This window comes from Oncorhynchus gorbuscha, unplaced genomic scaffold (genome assembly GCF_021184085.1).
Source record: "Oncorhynchus gorbuscha isolate QuinsamMale2020 ecotype Even-year unplaced genomic scaffold, OgorEven_v1.0 Un_scaffold_1140, whole genome shotgun sequence".
Classification (NCBI taxonomy): domain Eukaryota; kingdom Metazoa; phylum Chordata; class Actinopteri; order Salmoniformes; family Salmonidae; genus Oncorhynchus; species Oncorhynchus gorbuscha.
Window position 1 is genome coordinate 44,835 of NW_025746009.1, and position 26,098 is coordinate 70,932.

At 42.6% G+C, this 26,098-nt stretch overlaps 1 protein-coding gene across 1 annotated transcript in view; it reads right to left on the reverse strand.

The window, feature by feature from the left end:
* Window positions 1–22,799: 22,799 nt before the first annotated feature.
* LOC124021610 overlaps window positions 22,800–26,098 on the reverse strand; it is a 57,004-nt gene continuing 53,705 nt past the window's right edge. The window contains exon 5 of the mRNA XM_046336755.1: window positions 22,800–23,769. Coding sequence (XP_046192711.1) covers window positions 23,431–23,769 — 339 coding nt within the window. The 3' untranslated portion in view covers window positions 22,800–23,430. The remainder of the gene's footprint in view (window positions 23,770–26,098) is intronic.

Sequence of the window (26,098 nt, forward strand, 5' to 3'; positions counted from 1 at the left end):
CACTCAGGTTACCCATCATAGAACCGTGTACTCCAGCTGTACACGTAAAGGGTGTATCCACTCAGGTTACCCATCATAGAACCGTGTACTCCAGCTGTACACGTAAAGGTGTATCCATCAGGTTACCCACTCATCTGAACCGTGCTCTCTGCTCCAGCTGTACACGTAAAACACTGTATCCACTCAGGTTACCCATCATGAACCGTGTACTCCAGCTGTACACGAAAGACTGTATCCACTCAGGTTACCCATCATAGAACCGTGTACTCCAGCTGTACACGTAAAGGGTGTATCCACTCAGGTTACCCATCATAGAACCGTGTACTCCAGCTGTACACGTTTGATTTGGGTGTATCCACTCAGGTTACCCATCATAGAACCGTGTACTCCAGCTGTACACGTAAAGGGTGTATCCACTCAGGTTACCCATCATAGAACCGTGTACTCCAGCTGTACACGTAAAGGGTGTATCCACTCAGGTTACCCACTCATAGAACCGTGTACTCCAGCTGTACACGTAAAGGGTGTATCCACTCAGGTTACCCACTCATAGAACCGTGTACTCCAGCTGTACACGTAAAGGGTGTATCCACTCAGGTTATCCACTCATAGAACCGTGTACTCCAGCTGTACACGTAAAGGGTGTATCCACTCAGGTTACCCATCATAGAACCGTGTACTCCAGCTGTACACGTAGGGTGTATCCACTCAGGTTACCCTCACACACACACCCACCCATCATAGAACCGTGTACTCCAGCTGTACACGTAAAGGGTGTATCCACTCAGGTTACCCTCACACACACACCGACCCATCATAGAACCGTGTACTCCAGCTGTACATGTAAAGGGTGTATCCACTCAGGTTACCCTCACACACACACCCACCCATCATAGAACCGTGTACTCCAGCTGTACACGTAAAGGGTGTATCCACTCAGGTTACCCTCACACACACACCCACCCATCATAGAACCATGTACTCCAGCTGTACACGTAAAGGGTGTATCCACTCAGGTTACCCACTCATAGAACCGTGTACTCCAGCTGTACACGTAAAGGGTGTATCCACTCAGGTTACCCTCACACACACACCCACCCATCATAGAACCGTGTACTCCAGCTGTACACGTAAAGGGTGTATCCACTCAGGTTACCCATCATAGAACCGTGTACTCCAGCTGTACACGTAAAGGGTGTATCCACTCAGGTTACCCATCATAGAACCGTGTACTCCAGCTGTACACACAAACGAGTACCACTCAGGTTACCCACTCATAGAACCGTGCCTCCAGCTGTACACGTAAAGGGTGTATCCACTCAGGTTACCCATCATAGAACCGTGTACTCCAGCTGTACACGTAAAGGCCTGTATCCACTCAGGTTACCCATCATAGAACCGTGTACTCCAGCTGTACACGTAAAGGGTGTATCCACTCAGGTTACCCATCATAGAACCGTGTACTCCAGCTGTACACGTAAAGGGTGTATCCACTCAGGTTACCCATCATAGAACCGTGTACTCCAGCTGTACACGTAAAGGGTGTATCCACTCAGGGACCCATCATAGAACCGTGTACTCCAGCTGTACACGTAAAGGGTGTATCCACTCAGGTTACCCACTCATAGAACCGTGTACTCCAGCTGTACACGAGAAGAGGTGACATCCACTCAGGTTACCCACTCAAGAACCGTGTACTCAGCTGTACACGTAAAGTGTATCCACTCAGGTTATCCACTCATAGAACCGTGTACTCCAGCTGTACACGTAAAGGGTGAGATCCACTCAGGTTACCCATCAAGAACCGTTACTCCAGCTGTACACGTATTGTATCCACTCAGGTTACCCAAATAAACCGTGTACTCCAGCTGTACACGTAAAGGTGTAACCACTTTGCAGGTTACCTATCATAGAACCGTGTACTCCAGCTGTACACGTAAAATGTGTATCCACTCAGGTTACCCATCATAGAACCGTGTACTCCAGCTGTACACGTAAACATCCACTCAGGTTAACCATCATAGAACCGTGTACTCCAGCTGTACACACGTAAAGGGTGTATCCACTCAGGTTACCCATCATAGAACCGTGTACTCCAGCTGTACACGTAACACATCCACTCAGGTTACCCATCATAGAACCGTGTACTCCAGCTGTACACGTAAAGGGTGTATCCACTCAGGTTACCCATCATAGAACCGTGTACTCCAGCTGTACACGTAAAGGGTGTATCCACTCAGGTTATCCATCATAGAACCGTGTACTCCAGCTGTACACGTAAAGGGTGTATCCACTCAGGTTACCCATCATAGAACCGTGTACTCCAGCTGTACACGTAAAGGGTGTATCCACTCAGGTTACCCATCATAGAACCGTGTACTCCAGCTGTACACGTAAAGGGTGTATCCACTCAGGTTACCCATCATAGAACCGTGTACTCCAGCTGTACACGTAAAGGGTGTATCCACTCAGGTTATCCATCATAGAACTGTGTACTCCAGCTGTACACGTAAACACACATCCACTCAGGTTACCCATCATTAGAACCGTGTACTCCAGCTGTACACGTAAAAGGGTGTATCCACTCAGGTTACCCTTCATAGAACCGTGTACTCCAGCTGTACACGTAAAGGGTGTATCCACTCAGGTTATCCATCATAGAACCGTGTACTCCAGCTGTACACGTAAAGGGTGTATCCACTCAGGTTACCCACTCATAGAACCGTGTACTCCAGCTGTACACGTAAACCCTGTATCCACTCAGGTTACCCATCATAGAACCGTGTACTCCAGCTGTACACGTAAAGGGTGTATCCACTCAGGTTACCCACTCATAGAACCGTGTACTCCAGCTGTACACGTAAAGGGTGTATCCACTCAGGTTACCCACTCATAGAACCGTGTACTCCAGCTGTACACGTAAAGGGTGTATCCACTCAGGTTACCCACTCATAGAACCGTGTACTCCAGCTGTACACGTAAAGGGTGTATCCACTCAGGTTACCCATCATAGAACCGTGTACTCCAGCTGTACACGTAAAGGGTGTATCCACTCAGGTTACCCATCATAGAACTGTGTACTCCAGCTGTACACGTAAAGGGTGTATCCACTCAGGTTACCCATCATAGAACCGTGTACTCCAGCTGTACACGTAAAGGGTGTATCCACTCAGGTTACCCACTCATAGAACCGTGTACTCCAGCTGTACACGTAAAGGGTGTATCCACTCAGGTTACCCATCATAGAACCGTGTACTCCAGCTGTACACGTAAAGGGTGTATCCACTCAGGTTACCCATCATAGAACCGTGTACTCCAGCTGTACACGTAAAGGGTGTATCCACTCAGGTTACCCTCACACACACACCCACCCATCATAGAACCGTGTACTCCAGCTGTACACGTAAAGGGTGTATCCACTCAGGTTACCCATCATAGAACCGTGTACTCCAGCTGTACACGTAAAGGGTGTATCCACTCAGGTTACCCTCACACACACACCCACCCATCATAGAACCGTGTACTCCAGCTGTACACGTAAAGGGTGTATCCACTCAGGTTACCCTCACACACACACCCACCCATCATAGAACCGTGTACTCCAGCTGTACACGTAAAGGGTGTATCCACTCAGGTTACCCACTCATAGAACCGTGTACTCCAGCTGTACACGTAAAGGGTGTATCCACTCAGGTTACCCATCATAGAACTGCTTATTATTTATCTTGAAATTGTGCTTCCCTCGTTGACACTCCATTTAGTGCCAGTGACCCTGCTTATCCCGGCCCTAATAAATTAAACTGTGTTTGAGTGTTAGGTTTTCGTCCCGAATGGCACCCTGTACCCTACAGAGTGTACTGTGGGCCCTGGTCAATAGTAGTGCACTACATAGGGAACAAGGTGTAATTTGGGATGCAGTTTAACACTAACATTCCTTGGGTTCATCCATCACACAGTTTAACAATAGTCTCAACCTCAGCTGTTCCTCGCAACGCTAAAAGGTTTTTATGGGACGTGTGTGTGTGTGTCTGTGCGTGTGTGTGCGTGTGTGTGTGTGTGTGTGTGTGTGTGTGTGTGTGTGTGTGTGTGTGTGTGTGTGTGTGTGTGTGTGTGTGTGTGTGTGTGTGTGTGTGTGTGTGTGTGTGTGTGTGTGTGTGTGTGTGTGTGTGTGTCTGTGCGTGCGTGCGTGCGTGCGTGTGTGTATATGTGTGTGTGTGTGTGTATATGTGTGTGTGTGTGTGTGTGTGTGTGTGTGTGTGTGTGTGTGTGTGTGTGTGTGTGTGTGTGTGTGTGTGTGTGTGTGTGTGTGTGTGTGTGTGTGTGTGTGTGTGTGTGTGTGTGTGGTGTGTGTGTGTGTGTGTGTGGGTGTGTGTGTGTGTGCGTGCGTGTGTCTTATCCACTCTCATGTGATGGATGTGTGTCATATCTGAGTATCTGAGTGGGAGAGATTTCAGCCCGAACATAAACAACCCTAGTACTCAGTGGATGTTAGCTAGGTGGCACAACTTTGAATTCCTCTTGTAATGTTTAGGCGTTGTGTTTCAAGCTCTCACCGTGTCCTCTATCCAATCCAATTACTTCTCAGCTACATTAAACAGTGTTAAAATGACAATGGCTCGTCGATGAAAAATGGCCTCATATTTCTTTTTTTCACTCTTTCCTGCAGTGCTGCATTATTTAAACACACTCAGCTGGAGAGGGAGGGAGGGAGGGAGGGAGGGAGGGAGGGAGGGAGGGAGGGAGGGAGGGAGGGAGGGAGGGAGGGAGGGAGGGAGGGAGGGAGGGAGGGAGGGAGGGAAATATATATATATATAGAGAGAGACACATAGAGTGAAACACAGAGAGCGAGAGAGAAACTGAAACAGAGAGAGAGCAGGAGACTCATCCAGTCCAAGGTGACAAGTGACAGCTCCATTGATGTCGAGCGCCTCTGTCCTGCGTCCTGCCTGTCTGTCATTGTCTCACGGCCACATCAGACATTTGCATAACAAGCTGTCCCTCCAACGAGACGCCCTGCCGCCACAATGACGCCGCCCCTGGCAGCTGTCCTGCTCGCGCGGGAAGAAGTTGAAGATTCATAGGACGTACTTGGCGGTCTTTCTTTCTCTCTTTTTCTAATTCTCATATTTTTCTTCCATTCTCTCTCATATTCCATCAAGTTGCTGTTGTTCACACCTTACATTATAGGATATTTGATATTGATTAAAACATGTTGAGGAGTTGATTCCTACAAGTGCCATAATATATTAATAATATATGGATAAACTGTTGTCTACTTTGAACAAATGGATCTGGAAATAGTTTTCAATTCTGGAACATAACAAAACAATATTTCTTACTAAAGTGGAAGTGGTTAATAAGAACAAGTGTTCAGCTTCAGACAGTTCCAGCTGGTCTTGTTCTCTGACTAGATGTAGCTTACTTCACAGACAGTTCCAGCTGGTCTCGTTCTCTGAATAGATGTAGCTTACTTCACATACAGTTCCAGCTGGTCTCGTTCTCTGACTAGATGTACTTCACAGACAGTTCCAGCTGGTCTCGTTCTCTGACTAGATGTAGCTTACTTCACAGACAGTTCCAGCTGGTCTCGTTCTCTGAATAGATGTAGCTTACTTCACATACAGTTCCAGCTGGTCTCGTTCTCTGACTAGATGTACTTCACAGACAGTTCCAGCTGGTCTCGTTCTCTGACTAGATGTAGCTTACTTCACAGACAGTTCCAGCTGGTCTCGTTCTCTGACTAGATGTAGCTTACTTCACAGACAGTTCCAGCTGGTCTCGTTCTCTGAATAGATGTAGCTTACTTCACATACAGTTCCAGCTGGTCTCGTTCTCTGACTAGATGTACTTCACAGACAGTTCCAGCTGGTCTCGTTCTCTGACTAGATGTAGCTTACTTCACAGACAGTTCCAGTTGGTCTCGTTCTCTGACTAGATGTAGCTTACTTCACAGACAGTTCCAGCTGGTCTCGTTCTCTGACTAGATGTAGCTTACTTCACAGACAGTTCCAGCTGGTCTCGTTCTCTGACTAGATGTAGTTTACTTCACATACAGTTCCAGCTGGTCTCGTTCTCTGACTAGATGTAGCTTACTTCACAGACAGTTCCAGCTGGTCTCGTTCTCTGACTAGATGTAGCTTACTTCACAGACAGTTCCAGCTGGTCTCGTTCTCTGACTAGATGTAGCTTACTTCACATACAGTTCCAGCTGGTCTCGTTCTCTGACTAGATGTAGCTTACTTCACAGACAGTTCCAGCTGGTCTCGTTCTCTGACTAGATGTAGCTTACTTCACAGACAGTTCCAGCTGGTCTCGTTCTCTGAATAGATGTAGCTTACTTCACATACAGTTCCAGCTGGTCTCGTTCTCTGACTAGATGTACTTCACAGACAGTTCCAGCTGGTCTCGTTCTCTGACTAGATGTAGCTTACTTCACAGACAGTTCCAGCTGGTCTCGTTCTCTGACTAGATGTAGCTTACTTCACAGACAGTTCCAGCTGGTCTCGTTCTCTGACTAGATGTACTTCACATACAGTTCCAGCTGGTCTCGTTCTCTGACTAGATGTAGCTTACTTCACAGACAGTTCCAGCTGGTCTCGTTCTCTGACTAGATGTAGCTTACTTCACATACAGTTCCAGCTGGTCTCGTTCTCTGACTAGATGTACTTCACATACAGTTCCAGCTGGTCTCGTTCTCTGACTAGATGTAGCTTACTTCACAGACAGTTCCAGCTGGTCTCGTTCTCTGACTAGATGTAGCTTACTTCACAGACAGTTCCAGCTGGTCTCGTTCTCTGACTAGATGTAGCTTACTTCACATACAGTTCCAGCTGGTCTCGTTCTCTGACTAGATGTACTTCACATACAGTTCCAGCTGGTCTCGTTCTCTGACTAGATGTAGCTTACTTCACAGACAGTTCCAGCTGGTCTCGTTCTCTGACTAGATGTAGCTTACTTCACAGACAGTTCCAGCTGGTCTCGTTCTCTGACTAGATGTACTTCACAGACAGTTCCAGCTGGTCTCGTTCTCTGACTAGATGTAGCTTACTTCACAGACAGTCCAGCTGGTCTCGTTCTCTGACTAGATGTACTTCACCTACAGTAAAAACATGTCTGACTGAAGGCCCTCCCTGTTCCTCATATTCCGTTACAAATAGTAAGTGTGCGTTGGGCTCCCTGCCGGTTGACTTCACGGGGGAAACGTCTTCATCAGGGAGAGTATTATTCAACAACATGGCTTTCTGCATGGGAACGTCCCCCCGTGTGCTACATAGACTCAAAACAAACACACACACATATCCCCCTGTGCTCCATATACTCTGTCCCTGTGTCCCAAAATGGCACCCTATTCCCTATGTAGTGCACTACTTTTAACCAGAGCTCTATGGGTCACGGTCATAAGTAGTGCACTATTTAAAGAAGAGGGTTCCATTTGGAACGCAGTCTCACTGCCTGCCTGCCTCTCTGATAGACTACATTGCGTCTTATAAACTGTCCATGGTCCATAAATCGTGCCGAGGCGAGCCCAGCACTGCACAGTGTGTCTCCTCTGGGAGAGTTAGCTTTAGGAGCCCCTCTTTGTCTCCCCTGGCTAAGATTTGCTTAGTAAATCGCGCGGTGCGATCCCTGGGTATAGGAGGGAGAAGACAGCCGAGGGGGGGGGGGGGGGCAGAGGAGAAATAATAAAGTGTTTTTAGGCCCCTCTATGGTGATGCCTTTTCAGCACACAAATCCTCTAGTCGTGGGGCCTGTTGTGGATAATATTGGTATTTTCAAACTTTAGATGTACGATACTTATTCGTCAGAGGTACATTAGAAGAAGAAGCCTTCCACATTACAGACGTTGACACATTTGTTCTCATTGTACTGTGGATACATTTCACTGCATCGCTGATGAAGAAATACGCTGGTTAGGAACTATTTGTTATGATGGCAGCATATCCAGAGTCCCATCAGGTGTCTGTGTCTCTGATTGGTCCAGCAGCTCAAGACAGGCACTGATTGGCAGTGTTGAATAAACAGACCTGCTGCTGACCTTGTGACTGGGGGCCACATGGGTGAGAGAGCGAGAGAGAGAGAGAGAGAGAGAGAGAGAGAGAGAGAGAGAGAGAGAGAGAGAGAGAGAGAGAGAGAGAGAGAGAGAGAGAGAGAGAGAGAGAGAGAGAGAGAGAGAGAGAGAGAGAGAGAGAGAGAGAGAGAGAGAGAGAGAGAGAGAGAGAGAGAGAGAGAGAGAGAGAGAGAGAGAGAGAGAGAGAGAGAGAGAGAGAGAGAGAGAGAGAGAGAGAGAGAGAGAGAGAGAGAGAGAGAGAGAGAGAGAGAGAGACTTTGATTAATCACAACACAGTGAGGAAGAGACCAAACTGTTGAAGTCATTATTTGATTTGATCGTTCTCTGAATATGTAAAACACAGGATTTGACAGACATGAACTGGAGGAGTAGTTGAGTCTTGCTGTGAACTACATTTATTTCATCAAATGACTGAAAAACACTTTACAGACGATGGTGAGCCAGAGTGTAGAGAATAAATACATCAAGCAGTCAGACTGTCTCCCTGAAATGGTTCTGATTGGACAATAACTGCATCCATCCTTGACATGATTCTGGGGCTCTGTAGAACAGCAGGCAAATAACTAACAATAGCTAAGGAGGAATCTGTCAGAAATGGCGCCCTATTGCCTACCATATATAGTGTCATACTTTTGACCAGAACCCTATCAGGCCTTGGTCAAAAGTAATGTACAATATAGTGATTAGGGTGCCATTTCAGACGCAGCTGGTGTCTTGCTGTGTGATAAACACGCAGGGCGTGAAGGTGGAAACGCATCCTCGCGGCGCCGCAGATTGACAAGGTGAGAGCGCTTCTCGCTGACATTTTCTTAACCCATCACTGACGTGCGACTGATGAATTATGCTGCTGTACAGGGTGAGACGCGTGAGTGTTAGTAGTGGTTTTATCCATTATTGCAGAGAAGCAACAATTATTGTTTTTAAACACAACACATTAGCAGACAGTTACTCCATTTTCGTTTGAGACATTGCTAAACAGTACTTTTTAGGTTTAACATGTCAAGACTCGAAGACATAGATACGTATCTTTAGGCCAGACAAAATATCCGCTTTTTGGAGACTTGACAAATATGCAGCAATGGACGTGCTTGCTTGGATATTAGATCAATCTGTCCACGCGCACTGAAGCCGAGGCATTAGAAGAATGTGTGAAGCATGTGAATCCGTATTAACCCCTGATAAAGATGGGAAAACACAGATTGACCTCTCTCACTCGCTATTTTACGCTAATCTAGCCCATTATACGTCACGTGACGCCAGAGGTGGCACATTTAAGGACCGACAGTGGTAATGAGCACGTTATGTGCTGGTATGTTAAGCCAGACACAACGATATAACAAACGTTGGATTCCCATACAGCTTGAAAATAGCCACATGAGTGTAGGACTAATTCTCAATGAATCATGGTGCTCAGATTACTGTATTCAATTAAACAAGACTTTCCCCCTAACAACACTATTTTACATCCAATGACAAAACTGCAGATGTAAAAGTCAGGAATGATACATATTTTGGGCACGTTTATTAATAAATAAACGACTAGAAGACGTGTCTTCAGGCCTGAGCTTTACCACTATTGTACCATGGCTGGAATTCATCTCTGTCCTGTCTCAAAACATCCTGCGCTGTTTACTTACGCGGGCCAGTTCTGCTCCTAGGATGGAATCTGTACAATCTGCTACAACCTTCAGTAAAAAGGTGAAACAAAATTGAGCTGCTGTAACTTTCAAGCCTGCGGAGGGATACAGTTTAATGAAAGGCGTAACTTTACCGGCGCAGTAATTAGTCCATTAGCTAATAAGTAGTGAAGGAAGGCGTCAGTCAGTAAATCAAGCACTGCGTTTAAAGCTTTGACAGAGATGTTTTCCAGCTGGCTGAGACCGACAAAATATTCACACAAACAACTTTGAAGGTCTCGAATTCCCCTCAATCTGAGTGAGAGCTTATGTTTTGCTCTTAGATATACAGAATTACCGGTCTGACAATATGATAACAACAATATTAGTAACTATTCATATTTTTAACAATACTACTACTAATAATAATACTAATAATATTTTATTTTAATACAGAATAATACTTGGTGAAAGATGTGATGAGAATATGTTTAATAATGCTTATGTTAACAGTAATGCGAAAAGCCTACAATGATTATCATCATCATAATAATAATTGGCTAATGATAATCATCAACATAATAATATGGCCTATGATGTAATAAAATAAAAGTCACCATTAAAGTGAACTGCAAAACCTTTGAATCCATTATAATAGCTTCATGGCAAGCTCTTTGGGTCAAAAATAAGATGCTCAAGGTCTTTCTAGTATGACCTTGAAGATGACTGGTTTAGTTAGACTAATGTGGACAGTTTTTTTTTATCCATAGCCTAACCCGGTTTCCCATCCACCCCACTACAAACAATGGTCTCTCTATAATTTTACTGAGTCTCAACGTGAGACTTCTACCGCTCCTAATCTCTGTGCAATCCCATACCCTGGCAGGGAGTCTGAAAGCCAGTGTGTGTGTGTGTGTGTGTGTGTGTGTGTGTGTGTGTGTGTGTGTGTGTGTGTGTGTGTGTGTGTGTGTGTGTGTGTGTGTGTGTGTGTGTGTGTGTGTGTGTGTGTGTGTGTGTGTGTGTGTGTGTGTGTGTGTGTGTGTGTGTGTGTGTGTGTGTGTGTGTGTGTGTGTGTGTGTGTGTGTGTGTGTGTGTGTGTGTGTGTGTGTGTGTGTGTGTGTGTGTGTGTGTGTGTGTGTGTGTGCGTGCATGCGAGCGGCACTGTAGACCACACTGTACTCTCTACGGCACAGGCTTGGTTTCCCTTTCTGCGTTCCACATTGCACCCTATTCCCTATATAATCCATTACTTATGACCAGAGCTACATAGCACACTCTGGTACAAAGTAGCGCACTGTGTAGGGCATAAGGAACCATTTCGGTCTCACTATAGTTGCGTCATAGTTCACTGTCAGGTGCTTTGTCCAGGCGCGAGAGGATCAAAGTGGAGAGTGAACATAAGTGCGTATTGTACTGAAGAGAAACGTAATACTTCATAACCCGGAAGAAAAGAAAGAAGAGCTAGAAGATGATGCTGAGTGCGTTTTGGCATTCATGGACGGGGGGCCTGTCTGTCGGTCGGTATTATCCCCGGGAGCAGGTGGGGGTCGACGGGGGCCTCTCGTTAAAGGCAAACGCAGTCTTCGTCTATTATTGGATCCGGTCTCACCAGGTGAACGGAGGAGCCGACCTGGCCCGCGCTTCCCTCGCCTGATATCCGAGGAGCTTCTCTCTCTCTCTCCTGCCCTTGCTGCCTGGTGTGATACCCGCTGCCAAGGTGACCCTGAGAGGGAGAGAGACAGACAGAGAGAGAGAAAGAGAGAGAGAGAGAGAGAGAGAGAGAGAGAGAGAGAGAGAGAGAGAGAGAGAGAGAGAGAGAGAGAGAGAGAGAGAGAGAGAGAGAGACAGACAGAGAGAGAGAGACAGACAGACAGAGAGAGAGAAATCAGAGAGACAGAGAGACAGAGAGAGAGACAGACAGACAGACAGACAGACAGACAGACAGACAGACAGACAGACAGACAGACAGACAGACAGACAGACAGACAGACAGACAGACAGACAGACAGACAGAGAGAGACAGACAGACAGACAGACAGACAGACAGACAGACAGACAGACAGACAGACAGACCCCAGTTATAGAGGTGTTGTACCCCAGTTAGACAGACCCCAGTTATAGAGGTGTTGTACCCCAGTTATAGCGGTGTTCTACCCCAGTTATAGAGGTGTTGTACCCAGTTATAGACCCCAGTTATAGAGGTGTTGTACCCCAGTTATAGAGGTGTTGTACCCCAGTTATAGAGGTGTTGTACCCCAGTTATAGAGGTGTTGTACCCCAGTTATAGAGGTGTTGTACCCCAGTTATAGAGGTGTTGTACCCCAGTTATAGAGGTGTTGTACCCCAGTTATAGAGGTGTTGTACCCCAGTTATAGAGGTGTTGTACCCCAGTTATAGAGGTCCTACAGTTCTCCAGCAGTAGAAGACTAATCTCTCTCACTCTATGGGCTGAACAGCTACATCACGGACTGCCATCGATCTGATGACACTCAGATACCTCTCCTTACCATTTATTTGGATTGTGGAGGAGACAAACATTACTACCCGAAGCACGTTTGAGGCCTAAACTGGGATGTGAATAAATAGGGTGTCAAAGATGATATCAAAGTATTTTAAATAGCCAGCTCATTGTGTGCATGATATTATATTTCCAGACTGGTCTCCCATGACACAAGTCAGTTTTCGATGTTCATCCATGTCTGACGAAGTCGGGAGATGACTTGAAACCCGGCCGCTAGGGGAAACAGTGGGCACTGTTACCTTCAAGCAGGTTTCGGGATGCCTCTCATTCCAATGGTTGCAACTTCCAATCCAGTGACTGAACATTGTTTGTTTTAACATATTCCTAACCTTAACCAATCAGAGTTCATGTCTAACCTTAACCATTCAGGGTTATGTCTAACCTTAACCATTCAGGGTTAATGCCTGACCTTAACCATTCAGAGTTCATGCCTAACCTTAACCATTCAGAGTTAATGTCTAACCTTAACCATTCAGAGTTAATGTCTATCCTTAACCATTCAGAGATAATGTCTAACCTTAACCATTCAGGGTTAATGTCTAACCTTAACCATTCAGAGTTAATGTCTAACCTTAACCATTCAGAGATAATGCCTAACTTTAGCATTTCGGAGTTAATGTCTAACCTTAACCATTCAGAGTTAATGTCTAACCTTAACCATTCAGAGTTAATGTCTAACCTTAACCATTCAGAGTTAATGTCTAACCTTAACCATTCAGAGTTAATGTCTAACCTTAACCATTCAGTTAATGTCTAACCTTAACCATTCAGAGTTAATGTCTAACCTTAACCATTCAGAGTTAATGTCTAACCTTAACCATTCAGAGTTAATGTCTATCCTTAACCATTCAGAGTTAATGTCTATCCTTAACCATTCAGAGTTAATGTCTAACCTTAACCATTCAGAGTTAATGTCTAACCTTACCATTCAGAGTTAATGTCTAACCTTAACCATTCAGAGTTAATGTCTAACCTTAACCATTCAGAGTTAATGTCTAACCTTAACCATTCAGAGTTAATGTTAACCTTAACCATTCAGAGTTAGTCTAACAACCATTCAGAGTTAATGTCTAACCTTAACCATTCAGAGTTATGTCTAACCAACCATTCAGAGTCTAACCTTAACCATTCAGACACAACCATTCAGAGTTCATGTCTAACCTTAACCATTCAGAGTTAATGTCTATTAACCATTCAGTTAATGTCTAACCTTAACCAGTCGGAGTTAATGCCTAACTTTAGCATTTCGGAGTTAATGTCTATCCTTAACCATTCAGGGTTAATGTCTAACCTTAACCATTCAGAGTTCATGCCTAACCTTAACCATTCAGAGTTAATGTCTAACATTAACCATTCAGGGTTAATGTCTAACCTTAACCATTCAGAGTTAATGTCTAACCTTAACCATTCAGAGTTAATGTCTAACCTTAACCATTCAGAGTTAATGTCTAACCTTAACCATTCAGAGTTAATGTCTAACCTTAACCAGTCGGAGTTAATGCCTAACTTTAGCATTTCGGAGTTAATGTCTAACCTTAACCATTCAGAGTTAATGTCTAACCTTAACCATTCAGAGTTAATGTCTAACCTTAACCATTCAGAGTTAATGTCTAACCTTAACCATTCAGAGTTAATGTCTAACCTTAACCATTCAGAGTTCATGTCTAACCTTAACCATTCAGAGTTAATGTCTAACCTTAACCATTCAGAGTTAATGTCTAACCTTAACCATTCAGAGTTAATGTCTAACCTTAACCATTCAGAGTTAATGTCTAACCTTAACCATTCAGAGTTAATGTCTAACCTTAACCATTCAGAGTTAATGTCTAACCTTAACCATTCAGAGTTAATGTCTAACCTTAACCATTCAGGGTTAATGTCTAACCTTAACCATTCAGAGTTAATGTCTAACCTTAACCATTCAGAGTTAATGTCTAACCTTAACCATTCAGAGTTAATGTCTAACCTTAACCATTCAGAGTTCATGTCTAACCTTAACCATTCAGAGTTAATGTCTAACCTTAACCATTCAGAGTTAATGTCTAACCTTAACCATTCAGAGATAATGTCTAACCTTAACCATTCAGAGTTAATGTCTAACCTTAACCATTCAGAGTTAATGTCTAACCTTAACCATTCAGAGTTAATGTCTAACCTTAACCATTCAGAGTTAATGTCTAACCTTAACCATTCAGAGTTAATGTCTAACCTTAACCATTCAGAGTTAATGTCTAACCTTAACCATTCAGAGTTAATGTCTAACCTTAACCATTCAGAGTTCATGTCTAACCTTAACCATTCAGAGTTAATGTCTAACCTTAACCATTCAGAGTTAATGTTAATGTAATGTCTAACCTTAACCATTCAGAGTTAATGTCTAACCTTAACCATTCAGAGTTAATGTCTAACCTTAACCATTCAGAGTTAATGTCTAACCTTAACCATTCAGAGTTAATGTCTAACCTTAACCATTCAGAGATAATGTCTAACCTTAACCATTCAGAGTTAATGCCTAACTTTAGCATTTTGGAGTTAATGTCTAACCTTAACCATTCAGAGTTCATGTCTAACCTTAACCATTCAGAGTTCATGTCTAACCTTAACCATTCAGGGTTAATGTCTAACCTTAACCATTCAGAGTTAATGTCTAACATTAACCATTCAGAGTTCATGTCTAACCTTAACCATTCAGAGTTCATGTCTAACCTTAACCATTCAGAGTTAATGTCTAACCTTAACCATTCAGAGTTAATGTCTAACCTAACCATTCAGAGTTAATGTCTAACCTTAACCCTAAACATTCAGGGTTTATTTTTTTATTTAACCTTTATTTAACTAGGCAAGTCAGTTAATAAGAAAAACATATTGTTTACAATGACGGCGGATGGCGCTGGGACAATTGTGCGTCACCCTATGGTACTCCTAATCACGATAGGTTGTGATACAGCCTGGAATCAAACCAGGGTGTCTGTCGTGACTTCTCAAGCACTGAGATGCAGTGCCAAGGCCGCTACGCCACTCGAGAGCCAGATGACTAAACTTAACCTTAAACACTTCGAAAATTGACATGTGTAAATAACTTCGAAATTTGAGTTTGAGAAACATGGATGAACATCTAATTCTTGCGTGAGACTGAGATCTAGTTGCATATTTTCAACTGGCAATTATGGTTATGGATACAGTCATACAACAATTATCTTCAAAAAATAACATTTTAAATCCTCGATTGCACCAACAGTTTATTTTATCTGTAACGTGTTACTCTCTAAATGCACAAACAAGCACACAACGTTGGCGCCGAGCACGCGCTAGTATACAGGCGCGCGCACGTCTCCAACCTCTCCAGCATATCTACATTCATAACTTTTGACAGGACACCTTGCGCGCCGGGGAATTGATGTGGGCTCTGGTCATGGTCAATATTTACAAAAAAATGTAATCTAGTAACACCGCTGTTCCGTGGTACAACACACGGGTCACGGTAGATAAGAAAACAAAAACAACGATTCTTGTATTTGCTTATCCATATTAAAGAAAACCGCAGGCTCCAACTTGTCAGACTATTTAACTGATGAAAAAAGTAAATAGTATCCTACATTTAGCCTGATCCCAATCCATCATAATTGTTTTCCGTTTTGGCTTCTCAACAAGTTATATTTAAATGAATAATCCATAGACTAAAGGCATTATCTAAAGGCATTATCTAAAGGCATTATCTAAATACAAAATATATCCATGAAGAAGATATCAACCATTGTATTTTTTCCAAACATTAAAATGATTAATGTGTTGTATTAGAATGTCTCCAAGATGCTGCTTGGTGATAATCTCAGATATGCCGTTTTTGAGGTTTAAATAACTACTTGTAGGTTTGTAAAAAAAAACAACAACAACATTGCCCATACTTGAAGACATTACAAATCTCGAAAAATGTATTTTTTTTAACAAAAATACGTGTGAATATTTGTGTGTGTTTGGCCAGCGCTCAAGTTATTCACATCACAGCAATTATGTCGGTATTCCTTAGTCTATAGGCCTAGTCATTTGCAGAGTGGCCTATCGCATGTGTTTGATGTGTAGGCTGCACCGGTCCCTCTGAAATGTGAAACACGATATCATGACTTCATTCTCCCCACTAAATGTCTGCAGTTATCAACCGTTATCTTCTCACATGTCTTCCTTAACATTTCTTTTGAAAAGCTTTCAAGCAAATACAGGCCTATACCTTTATTGCCACTGAAGGAATAGGAACTTAGCTTTCTGATCTTTATCGAAAGTAGAGTTCGTTTTTTCCCCTCTTTAAGTAATTTGTTTGGGGGGGTTTCGACCTCAAGTTTTCAGTCTCAGCCCATTGGGAGCAGATGTCAGTCAGTTCAACATCTAATTTTGTTTTACATTTGGCTGAGTTGTCAACTAACGTGAATTCAAAGTGAAATCAACAAAACATTTAATCAATTTCATTGGATTTAGGTTACAAGTTGGGTGAAAAAAAAATACAAAATGTCCCCATGTTGAAAACTTTTAGCAAATCCAATGGGATTTATCACGTTGATTCAACGTTATCACGTTGATTTGGGGGGTTAAAATGAAGTGGAAACACCTTTGATTGAACCAGTGGGGGTGTGGGGTCATTTGACACTGTTCAACCAAAACCGCAGTCTTACAGGAACATTTAAAGCCTATTGTAAATTCGGAAGTCCTATTCTACCATTCTCCACCACATGTTTCCAAATATCCTGATGATTCTGCACTTTAATTTAGCTTCTACTTTTTTAGCCCTAATCGAACCAATATCTTTACTGCAGTTAATTGCTTTATTTTTCCTTCTCGGTCTCTCTTGCGTTCATATTTTTTTTAATCTGCCGTGGCTAAGGGGTTACACAAATGAAACAAGCTCTTCTGCGAAATCTCAGAGGAGGCGGTTTGATTGGGAGACCAAGCAGGCGAAATGGTTGCTGGAGAGCGTTAGTGAAGGCTATGTGAGACATAATGACTGCCTGTTGTATTAAATGGACCAACAGCAATCCGCCATCCCCTGACCTCGCACTGGCTCTGCCTCGGCTCCATTGATCAAGCCCCTTATGAGATAATGCAATTACAAACATCAATAAGGAGCTGCGAGGGGAATCATTATGTGTTGACAGTGATAAATGATAGTGCAGAAAATAGCAGGCCTTTTTCTCGAACAATCCACGCGAGGCCCAAGGGGCTTTCAGGGCTGGGCCCAGTCGCCAAGGAAACAGATGACATCCAAAATGTCCCTATAGGCAGAGCTCTGAACAGAACAGAACACAGTCCTTCTCTTCTTCTCCTTCTCTCCCCACAGACATCTCCTCTCTCGCTGTTTCTCTTCCCTTTGTTGCTAGGCTAAACCAGCTGCCACACAAACTTGTAAGGACTAATGGTCAAGTTTGAAATTGGAACGATGGACATAGGAAAATGTCGACTGGAGGTCCATTTGCATTAATGAAGCTAGTGTCTATATTGATTTCATCACTACCCGATATTGTAAGATGTAGGCCCAATACATCACGTTACAGTATGTTATGTTTCTTATATAATCATGAATCCATACGACACACTCAGGAACATCTAATGGATGGCTGAATAGCGCACATGCCGGGGAGCTGGTCAAGGAATGGTGAGCTCTAGCTTAGCAGCGCGCAGGAACGGAAATGTTCTACCATGGACATGTTTTCTTTATGTGGAATCTAGGTATGGTGTCAACTCACTGTAAAAATAAACATTAAAAAATATGTCTTTGATTCATCTAATTATTATTAAGTAATTGGTTCCACAGTTTTTTTTTTACTTTTTTTTTTTTTACTCAACTTTTCGATCAAAGTGTTACCTGAAATGAACATTTTTAGTTGGCCCAAACTTAGCTCCAAGCTCGAGAGAAATTCAGTCAACTTAAAATGATCTGTTTTCTCAACTTGTCTCATATGTTCATTGAGCTAGAAAGGATTTGTTTCACTACAAAAGGCTGTGGAACTAGTTACACACATGGCATCTTTTCGACTGACACATTGAGCAGACAAAACATTAAGAACACCAGCTGTTTCAATGACAGACCTGGTAAATCCAGATGAAAACTATGATCCCTTATTGATGTCTCTTGTTAAATCCACTTCAATCAGTGTAGATGAAGGGGAGGAGACAAGTTAAAGATGGATGTTTAAGCCTTGAGACAATTGAGGAGACATGTATTGTGTATGTGTGCCATTCAGAAGGTGAATGGACAAGACAAAAGATTGAAGTGCCTTTAAATGGGGTATGGCCGTAGGTGCCAGGCGCACCAGTTTGTGTCAAGAATTGCAATGCTGCTGGGTTTTTCACGAGCAACAGTTTCCCATGTGTATCAAGACTGGTCCCCCACCCAAAGGACATGCAGTCAACTTGATACAAACGTGAGAAGCATTGGAGTCAACTAGTTCCAAAGCCTTTTTTAAAGCCCAAATAATACTTTCTAGTTGAATTAACATATTAGACAAGTTGAGCAAAAACATCATTTTAAAGTTGACTGAATTATTGCAGAAGATTTCTCAAGTTGGAGCTAAATTACATATGTTATGTTCAGGTAATACTTTGACCGAAACGTTGAGTAAAAAAACAAAGAAAAAGGCCATGGAACCAGTAATAATAATTAGTTGAAACAACTCAAATGTTTTTTACAGTCCTGCTGGTGGTAGTTTTATGAAGTAGTTCCTCTGTTATGGTGTTATGAGATGTTCCAGTCAACCTCCCCAAAAAAAGGCTAATCTTTTGATGAGGAAGGTTAAAATTCCTTGTCAAGTTTGATATTATTTTATCTGAGTTAAATACATGTAAACAGTTCATATATTATGGCATGCTCATTCATAATAAGGTGTACAATCCACATAGGCTACATGTTTTACTCCATTATTACAATATAATATACTACCATTATTACAATATAATATACTACCATTATTACACTATAATAACCTACCATTATTACACTATAATAACCTACCATTATTACACTATAATAACCTACCATTATTACACTATAATAACCTACCATTATTACACTATAATAACCTACCATTATTACACTATAATAACCTACCATTTTTACACTATAATAACCTACAATTATTACAATATAAAAGCCTACGACTATAATTATTATTACAACATACAAACCATACAAACAATATAATCTGCTATGTATGTAGAACTATCAAAACAGTTACCAGACCTACCATACACACAATATAATCTGCTATGTATGTAGAACTATCAAAACAGTTACCAGACCTACCATACACACAATATAAACTGCTATGTATGTAGAACTATCAAAACAGTTACCAGACCTACCATACACACAATATAAACTGCTATGTATGTAGAACTATCATTTATTACTGAACAAATCCTTCCACAAAACAATAAGCTAAACTCGAAATATTCAATAGACCATTTTTTTAAACACATAAGTGCGCATTTATTCTATGCCTATTGACTGCGTTGTGACGTGTCACAGCGTGGACGAGGCTTACAAGTAAAACAACTATATCGGACACCGTTTCCTGTGTTGCTTGTCGAGTCTAACCAGACAGAAATATGTCTGGAGTAGGACTGACATGCTCGTTATGTTGTTGTGGCCGACCCAATGTATGTTGTTACATCCCAAATGTCACCCTATTCTACACATAGTTCAATAATTTTGACCAGGGCCCATATCAAAAGTTGTCCACTATATATGCCGGGGAATAGGGTGCTATTTGTGGTTTAGCCGTTTTGCTGCGGCAGGCAACCGGAGGCAGAGAGGCCTGTGCGGGCAGCACCTCCATGGTTCTGGAACACATCTATTATCATGACAGTTCATTTCGCGGTCAGGCACTGCAGTGGGTTTCTGTTTGCAAACTAGAGAACACTATGTTTTCTTTTCTTGGTCTATTGGAGAGAGTTTCTCTGGCTATTGCAATTCACGAATAGGCCCAGAGAAATAGGTGCATAAGTATTTAGTATTAATGTGTTGTACTTTAACTAGTCGTTGTGAAATAAGAGAATAATAAGAATAAATTAGACAAGGAATTTCATCTCACATTGACGTCTACAGATAAACAGATGGTTGTATTTTTGATGTATTTAAAAAAAAGGCTATATTTTGAACAACAAAGTATGACATTGCCATTAGAATTGAGCGACACAGGGAGCGTTTAGGCAACATTGATGGAAAACTGCTTTCATTTATAACCAAAATTAAGTCAAATATTATATTCGTTTTCATTGTCTTCTTGAGTCTATTTTTCTCTTGGGCTTACATGCAATATTTATATTAATCATTAGGCCTAAATAATAATCAAAACACTCTTGGTCGTTCAGTTGACGTATATGCGTAAAAAGGCAATACTGTAAATGGTGAGACGTCCCCTCGTACCTCTTTCGCGCATATGACGTGTCTCCTTTAAAAAAAATGTCCCCTGACGGAGTTACAGTTACCCAGATCCCCTAAAGATGGCAGTCAAACATGCGATTTATCTGGCGCTGTGCGGGGCTGACTGTCTCCACAGCTCCCAACGGCCAAGGGCTCAGGAATTCAAATCTCAGAGGCTTCGCCTTCCGAGTCTCGATCTATGGAAGGAGAAGCTTCGCAATTAAAACGTCGCCTGGGTTTTATTAAGAGACGGATTCTAAGGTGTAAATAACATTCAGTTTGGAAAAGGCAGTAAAAATACAATAGTTGCAGAAAAATGGGAGTTCGGGGAGGGAGAAGGAAAAGGGATAGCATATTGATTTATATGTTCATATTGTTCCACCCACAACAGATACTCCCTTGTACGGCTACATGTTCCTTTCTCTTCTACCCGAAATGTAGCCTATCAATTCAATTCATATAAAACTCGTCTTGTATCCCTCCATTCAACTTTGTGTGTATCTAGGAAACCCAAGAGTCTTGATAGCACTGTGTTTCATTCTTACCAGAGATAGTCTTTTGACTGGGTGCAACAAGCCATGAGTTGGAACTAATCTTCCTATTTAGTCATTTTTATCTAAATGAATTTGAATGCTAAACGAGGAATAATTCTAAGTATTTTTTTTATCTAGCCACTCTTCTTTCGGTCTGCTATCCTCTCCCTTCGCTATGAAAGAACATTCCAACGTAATACACGCATGTGTTGCGCATTACGCAGACCCATTATACAGAGTGAAAGTACCTCAGTTGTTGACTCTTCAGCTCTAGTACTCTTAGTCTATAGGAGTTGGTTGACTTCCATCCACTTTATCAATAGGCATCAATCTCATTATACAATTACATTGTTTTGGATAATGACGTACACTCCATTTTTCCTAGCCCCCCGCCCTACTTATCCATGCATCCTAACTTCCGTTTGAGCATTATTCTATGACAGTCAAACCTACAACCGGAAAAGGAAAACGAAAGATGTGCATGTAATGCTCATTATCTGTGAAAAGGCTAAAAGTTCCGTATACAATTGAATATAATGGTCTACAAAGGAATCTTACTGTTATGGTTTTTCCATGTTTTTTTGTTGCATAAAATGTATTTATTTACAATGTTTACTTACATACACTCTCCAGGATGAAAACATAAAACATTAAAATACAAGAACATTGACATAATACAATGAATGACGGATGCATTGATCAAATACACACGCACACACACACACACACACACACACACACACACACACACACACACACACACACACACACACACACACACACACACACACACACACACACACACACACACACACACACACACACACACACACACACACACACACACACACACACACAGGGTTTGTACATTCCCTCCCATCAAAGTGAATGTATGCAATATCTCTAATAAACTTCCCCGTGCCCCCTAGACGCTGATCTTGGGTCAGTTTAGCATTTTACACACTAATGGTTAAGTTTAGGATTGGGGAATGGGAAGCTGATCCTAGGGGAAACTTGACCCCAGAACTACAGACATAGTGGGGTGGGGGGAGAATGCATCGGACAATGCAGACTCCAGCCTCGTGACATAAATACAATTGAGTACATGAATGTAATTCTGGAACAGGCTCAGAACTCCTCAATCATACCGAGATGTCCAATGCTTTATACATTCTTTCTGCCTGCCTGCCTGCCTGCCTGCCTGCCTGCCTGCCTGCCTGCCTGCCTGCCTGCCTGCCTGCCTGCCTGTCTGTCTGTCTGTCTGTCTGTCTGTCTGTCTGTCTGTCTGTCTGTCTGTCTGTCTGTCTGTCTGTCTGTCTGTCTGTCTGTCTGTCTGTCTGTCTGTCTGTCTGTCTGTCTGTCTGTCTGTCTGTCTGTCTGCCTGCCTGTCTGCCTGCCTGCCTGCCTGTGTCTGTCTGTCTGTCTGTCTGTCTGTCTGTCTGTCTGTCTGTCTGTCTGTCTGTCTGTCTGTCTGTCTGTCTGTCTGTCTGTCTGTCTGTCTGTCACAAGCTGTGAGCCACTCTTTCACCTCTAGCCTGGTCCCAGATCTGTTTGTGCATGACAATGGGTGACAGGGAGTTGGTATGATAACACAAATAGCCTGAGTGTCAGGCTATCTTTCACCCATCCAAAAGAAAGGCCTGGAAGAAGATTGGTTGATCGAATTATTGGTTTATTCACATATATTTTTTTCTTTTTAAACTCATGGTGATTTTAATAGGGAGGAGGTCAGAGGTCAGAAGTCATAGAGACAGCACACACATAGTGTGGAAAGAAACAAAAAAAAAACAAGAAGTTCACATCCTTTTTTTCCCAAAAAACGATTAGAAACAACATATTATGCAGAACAATACCATAGCATTTACAATACTTCAATTCCCAGTTCTCCTTGAGAGTCCAGCGTAATTGTACAACAGTATACAGAATCTCCCCTCTCTCCTCTTCCCTCTCCTTTAGGAGTTGATATAGTTTGCCTTTCAATCTCTGTCTGTCTTTCTTTCCCCTCATTCTCATCTCTTCTGGAATCCTATTTGTAAGGGCACCTCTGTGTTATACAGACATTGGCTTCTCCTTGGTCCAAATCCATTTGCAGTCGAGACATGGAGGAGGTACAGTTCTCTGAAAGAAGTCTCTTTTTATTTTTTTCTAGGAGTCCATAGTACATAGCAGGTGCCTCTTTAGTTGTCTTCAGTCTCGGGTAAGAGAAAACACCCAATGTCTCTCAATCGCTTTTTTTTCAAAGAGGAATCCCTTAGAGTCTACTGGGCGAGGCAGTCCAGGGTTCAGGATGAAGGGGGGTAGGGGTCTGTTGGGATGGGAGATGGGCATCTAGGGACTTGAGGCTGGCAGGGGGCATAGGCAGGGTGGCTGGGCCCATGGTGGTGAGGATGTCCTCCCCTGTGTATCATCATCACTGGGTGGGACAGAGCAGGGTGGGGGGGGGTGTCCAGGAATGTGGTGCCTGGGAGGCCCAAGGGGAGGGCCATGTGCAGCTGAGCAGGCTCCTGGTTACGGGAGGGAGTCCTGGTTTTGAAGTGGTGGGTCCTGGTTTTGATGTGAGGGTGCCCAGCAGGACACAGTGCCGTCGTCTGACAGGTAATTCCCTGGCATGCCCTGCAGTCCTGGGGGGGGAAGGAAAAACAAAATGGTGGATCAGTGAGGAGTTTCACACGGAGAAATTGGATTAACAGGGGGTCTTCTCCCTGGAACCAAAAAGGGTTCTTCAAAGTGTTCTCCTCTTGGGAAAAGCAGAATAACCCTTTTAGGTTCTGGATAGCACTTTTTTTTTTGAGACTGTACGGCGGTCCAGAGAACCAACATGTGTGGAGTTTCACACAGAGACATTGGCTTGCTGTACCATTAAGGAGGCCCTAGAGAGACTAATATGGTGGAGCAGAGATCCAAAATGGCGGATCAGTTTAACGTCTCACATAAAATAGGAAACAGTGAAAGTACGTACACACATTCATTGTTTCTAAGCAGGTGTGGAAGTTCATATAATAACGTTGAGTAAAAGGTTCAAATTACTCTGAAAACTATCATCTATGCTCCCATGTCCTATTGGTAGCAATTACTGCTTTTTGAGGCCGGTTCAATTCCGGGTCCCATAAAATTATCACGGTTTTTGATTTTGGTTTCAATGTTTTGGTAAATATTTAAATGCATTATGAAATAATGACATTAAAATGATTGTAGAGCTTTTTAATGGAAATTCCAAAGTAAAAAACGGTGAACATTCAATTGTCCAAATTGAATAGAAAAATAGGAAATTACTATCAAATATTAATATATTTCAGTTGAGTATATTACTTTGTTTTTATATGATGACTTTATCATTTTTGTTTTCCTTAAAGTCATCATCTCATCTCAGGCAGTAACAGTCAGTCAGCCAGGCCATCTCACGTTATGTTCTCCCGTCGTCCTGTTTAGCTAGGCTAACTTGCCTAAATATACTGCAGAGCTGTCTGTAGTCATCCTGTTTAGCTAGGCTAACCTGCCTAAATATACTGCAGAGCTGTCTGTAGTCATCCTGTTTAGCTAGGCTAACCTGCCTAAATATACTGCAGAGCTGTCTGTAGTCATCCTGTTTAGCTAGGCTAACCTGCCTAAATATACTGCAGAGCTGTCTGTAGTCATCCTGTTTAGCTAGGCTAACCTGCCTAAATATACTGCAGAGCTGTCTGTAGTCATCCTGTTTAGCTAGGCTAACCTGCCTAAATATACTGCAGAGCTGTCTGTAGTCATCCTGTTTAGCTAGGCTAACCTGCCTAAATATACTGCAGAGCTGTCTGTAGTCATCCTGTTTAGCTAGGCTAACCTGCCTAAATATACTGCAGAGCTGTCTGTAGTCATCCTGTTTAGCTAGGCTAACCTGCCTAAATATACTGCAGAGCTGTCTGTAGTCATCCTGTTTAGCTAGGCTAACCTGCCTAAATATACTGCAGAGCTGTCTGTAGTCATCCTGTTTAGCTAGGCTAACCTGCCTAAATATACTGCAGAGCTGTCTGTAGTCATCCTGTTTAGCTAGGCTAACCTGCCTAAATATACTGCAGAGCTGTCTGTAGTCATCCTGTTTAGCTAGGCTAACCTGCCTAAATATACTGCAGAGCTGTCTGTAGTCATCCTGTTTAGCTAGGCTAACCTGCCTAAATATACTGCAGAGCTGTCTGTAGTCATCCTGTTTAGCTAGGCTAACCTGCCTAAATATACTGCAGAGCTGTCTGTAGTCATCCTGTTTAGCTAGGCTAACCTGCCTAAATATACTGCAGAGCTGTCTGTAGTCATCCTGTTTAGCTAGGCTAACCTGCCTAAGTATAATTTTAAATCATTTTACTAGCTCTTCAACGTAGATAAGACATACTTTCACAAACTGTCTCCGTCCCTCTCTCTCATCTTGGTTTTGTTTACATTTGTCTCTCATGTGTTCTGTGTGTAACTACCATTAGCAGGCATAAACGTGTATCCAATCGCTATCCGAGCCAGAAAGAACAGGCGCAAGGGATTATGGTCATTGCCGTTAATTACCATGTTTCTGGGCTGAACAAAGTTGAATACTTGCTTAATGAAAACTATAACTCCCTTCAGCCCAGCGTCCCATATAGTTCTCGATTCGTTTTCTCTCTAGAGAAACCGTGAGTTGGATTCACAAAAAAAATGGAATTCAACTAATCGAACTGAAGTCGGTCAATTAGTTGTTTAATAACCCTCTCAAAAATAAAAAATGAGCTCCCATGTCCTGTTGGTTGCTGATCCCACTGAATGAGAGGACGTCACTCTCTGAGAATGGCTGCATCGCTACAGGCAGGGTTCTTAGATTTTACTATCCTCATGTTACCTAAATGGCACCCTGTTCCCTATATAGTGCACTATACTTTTATTAGAGCTGGTTAAAAGCAGTGCACTACATATGGAATATGGTGCAATTTGGAACGCATTGTGTATGCACTATCG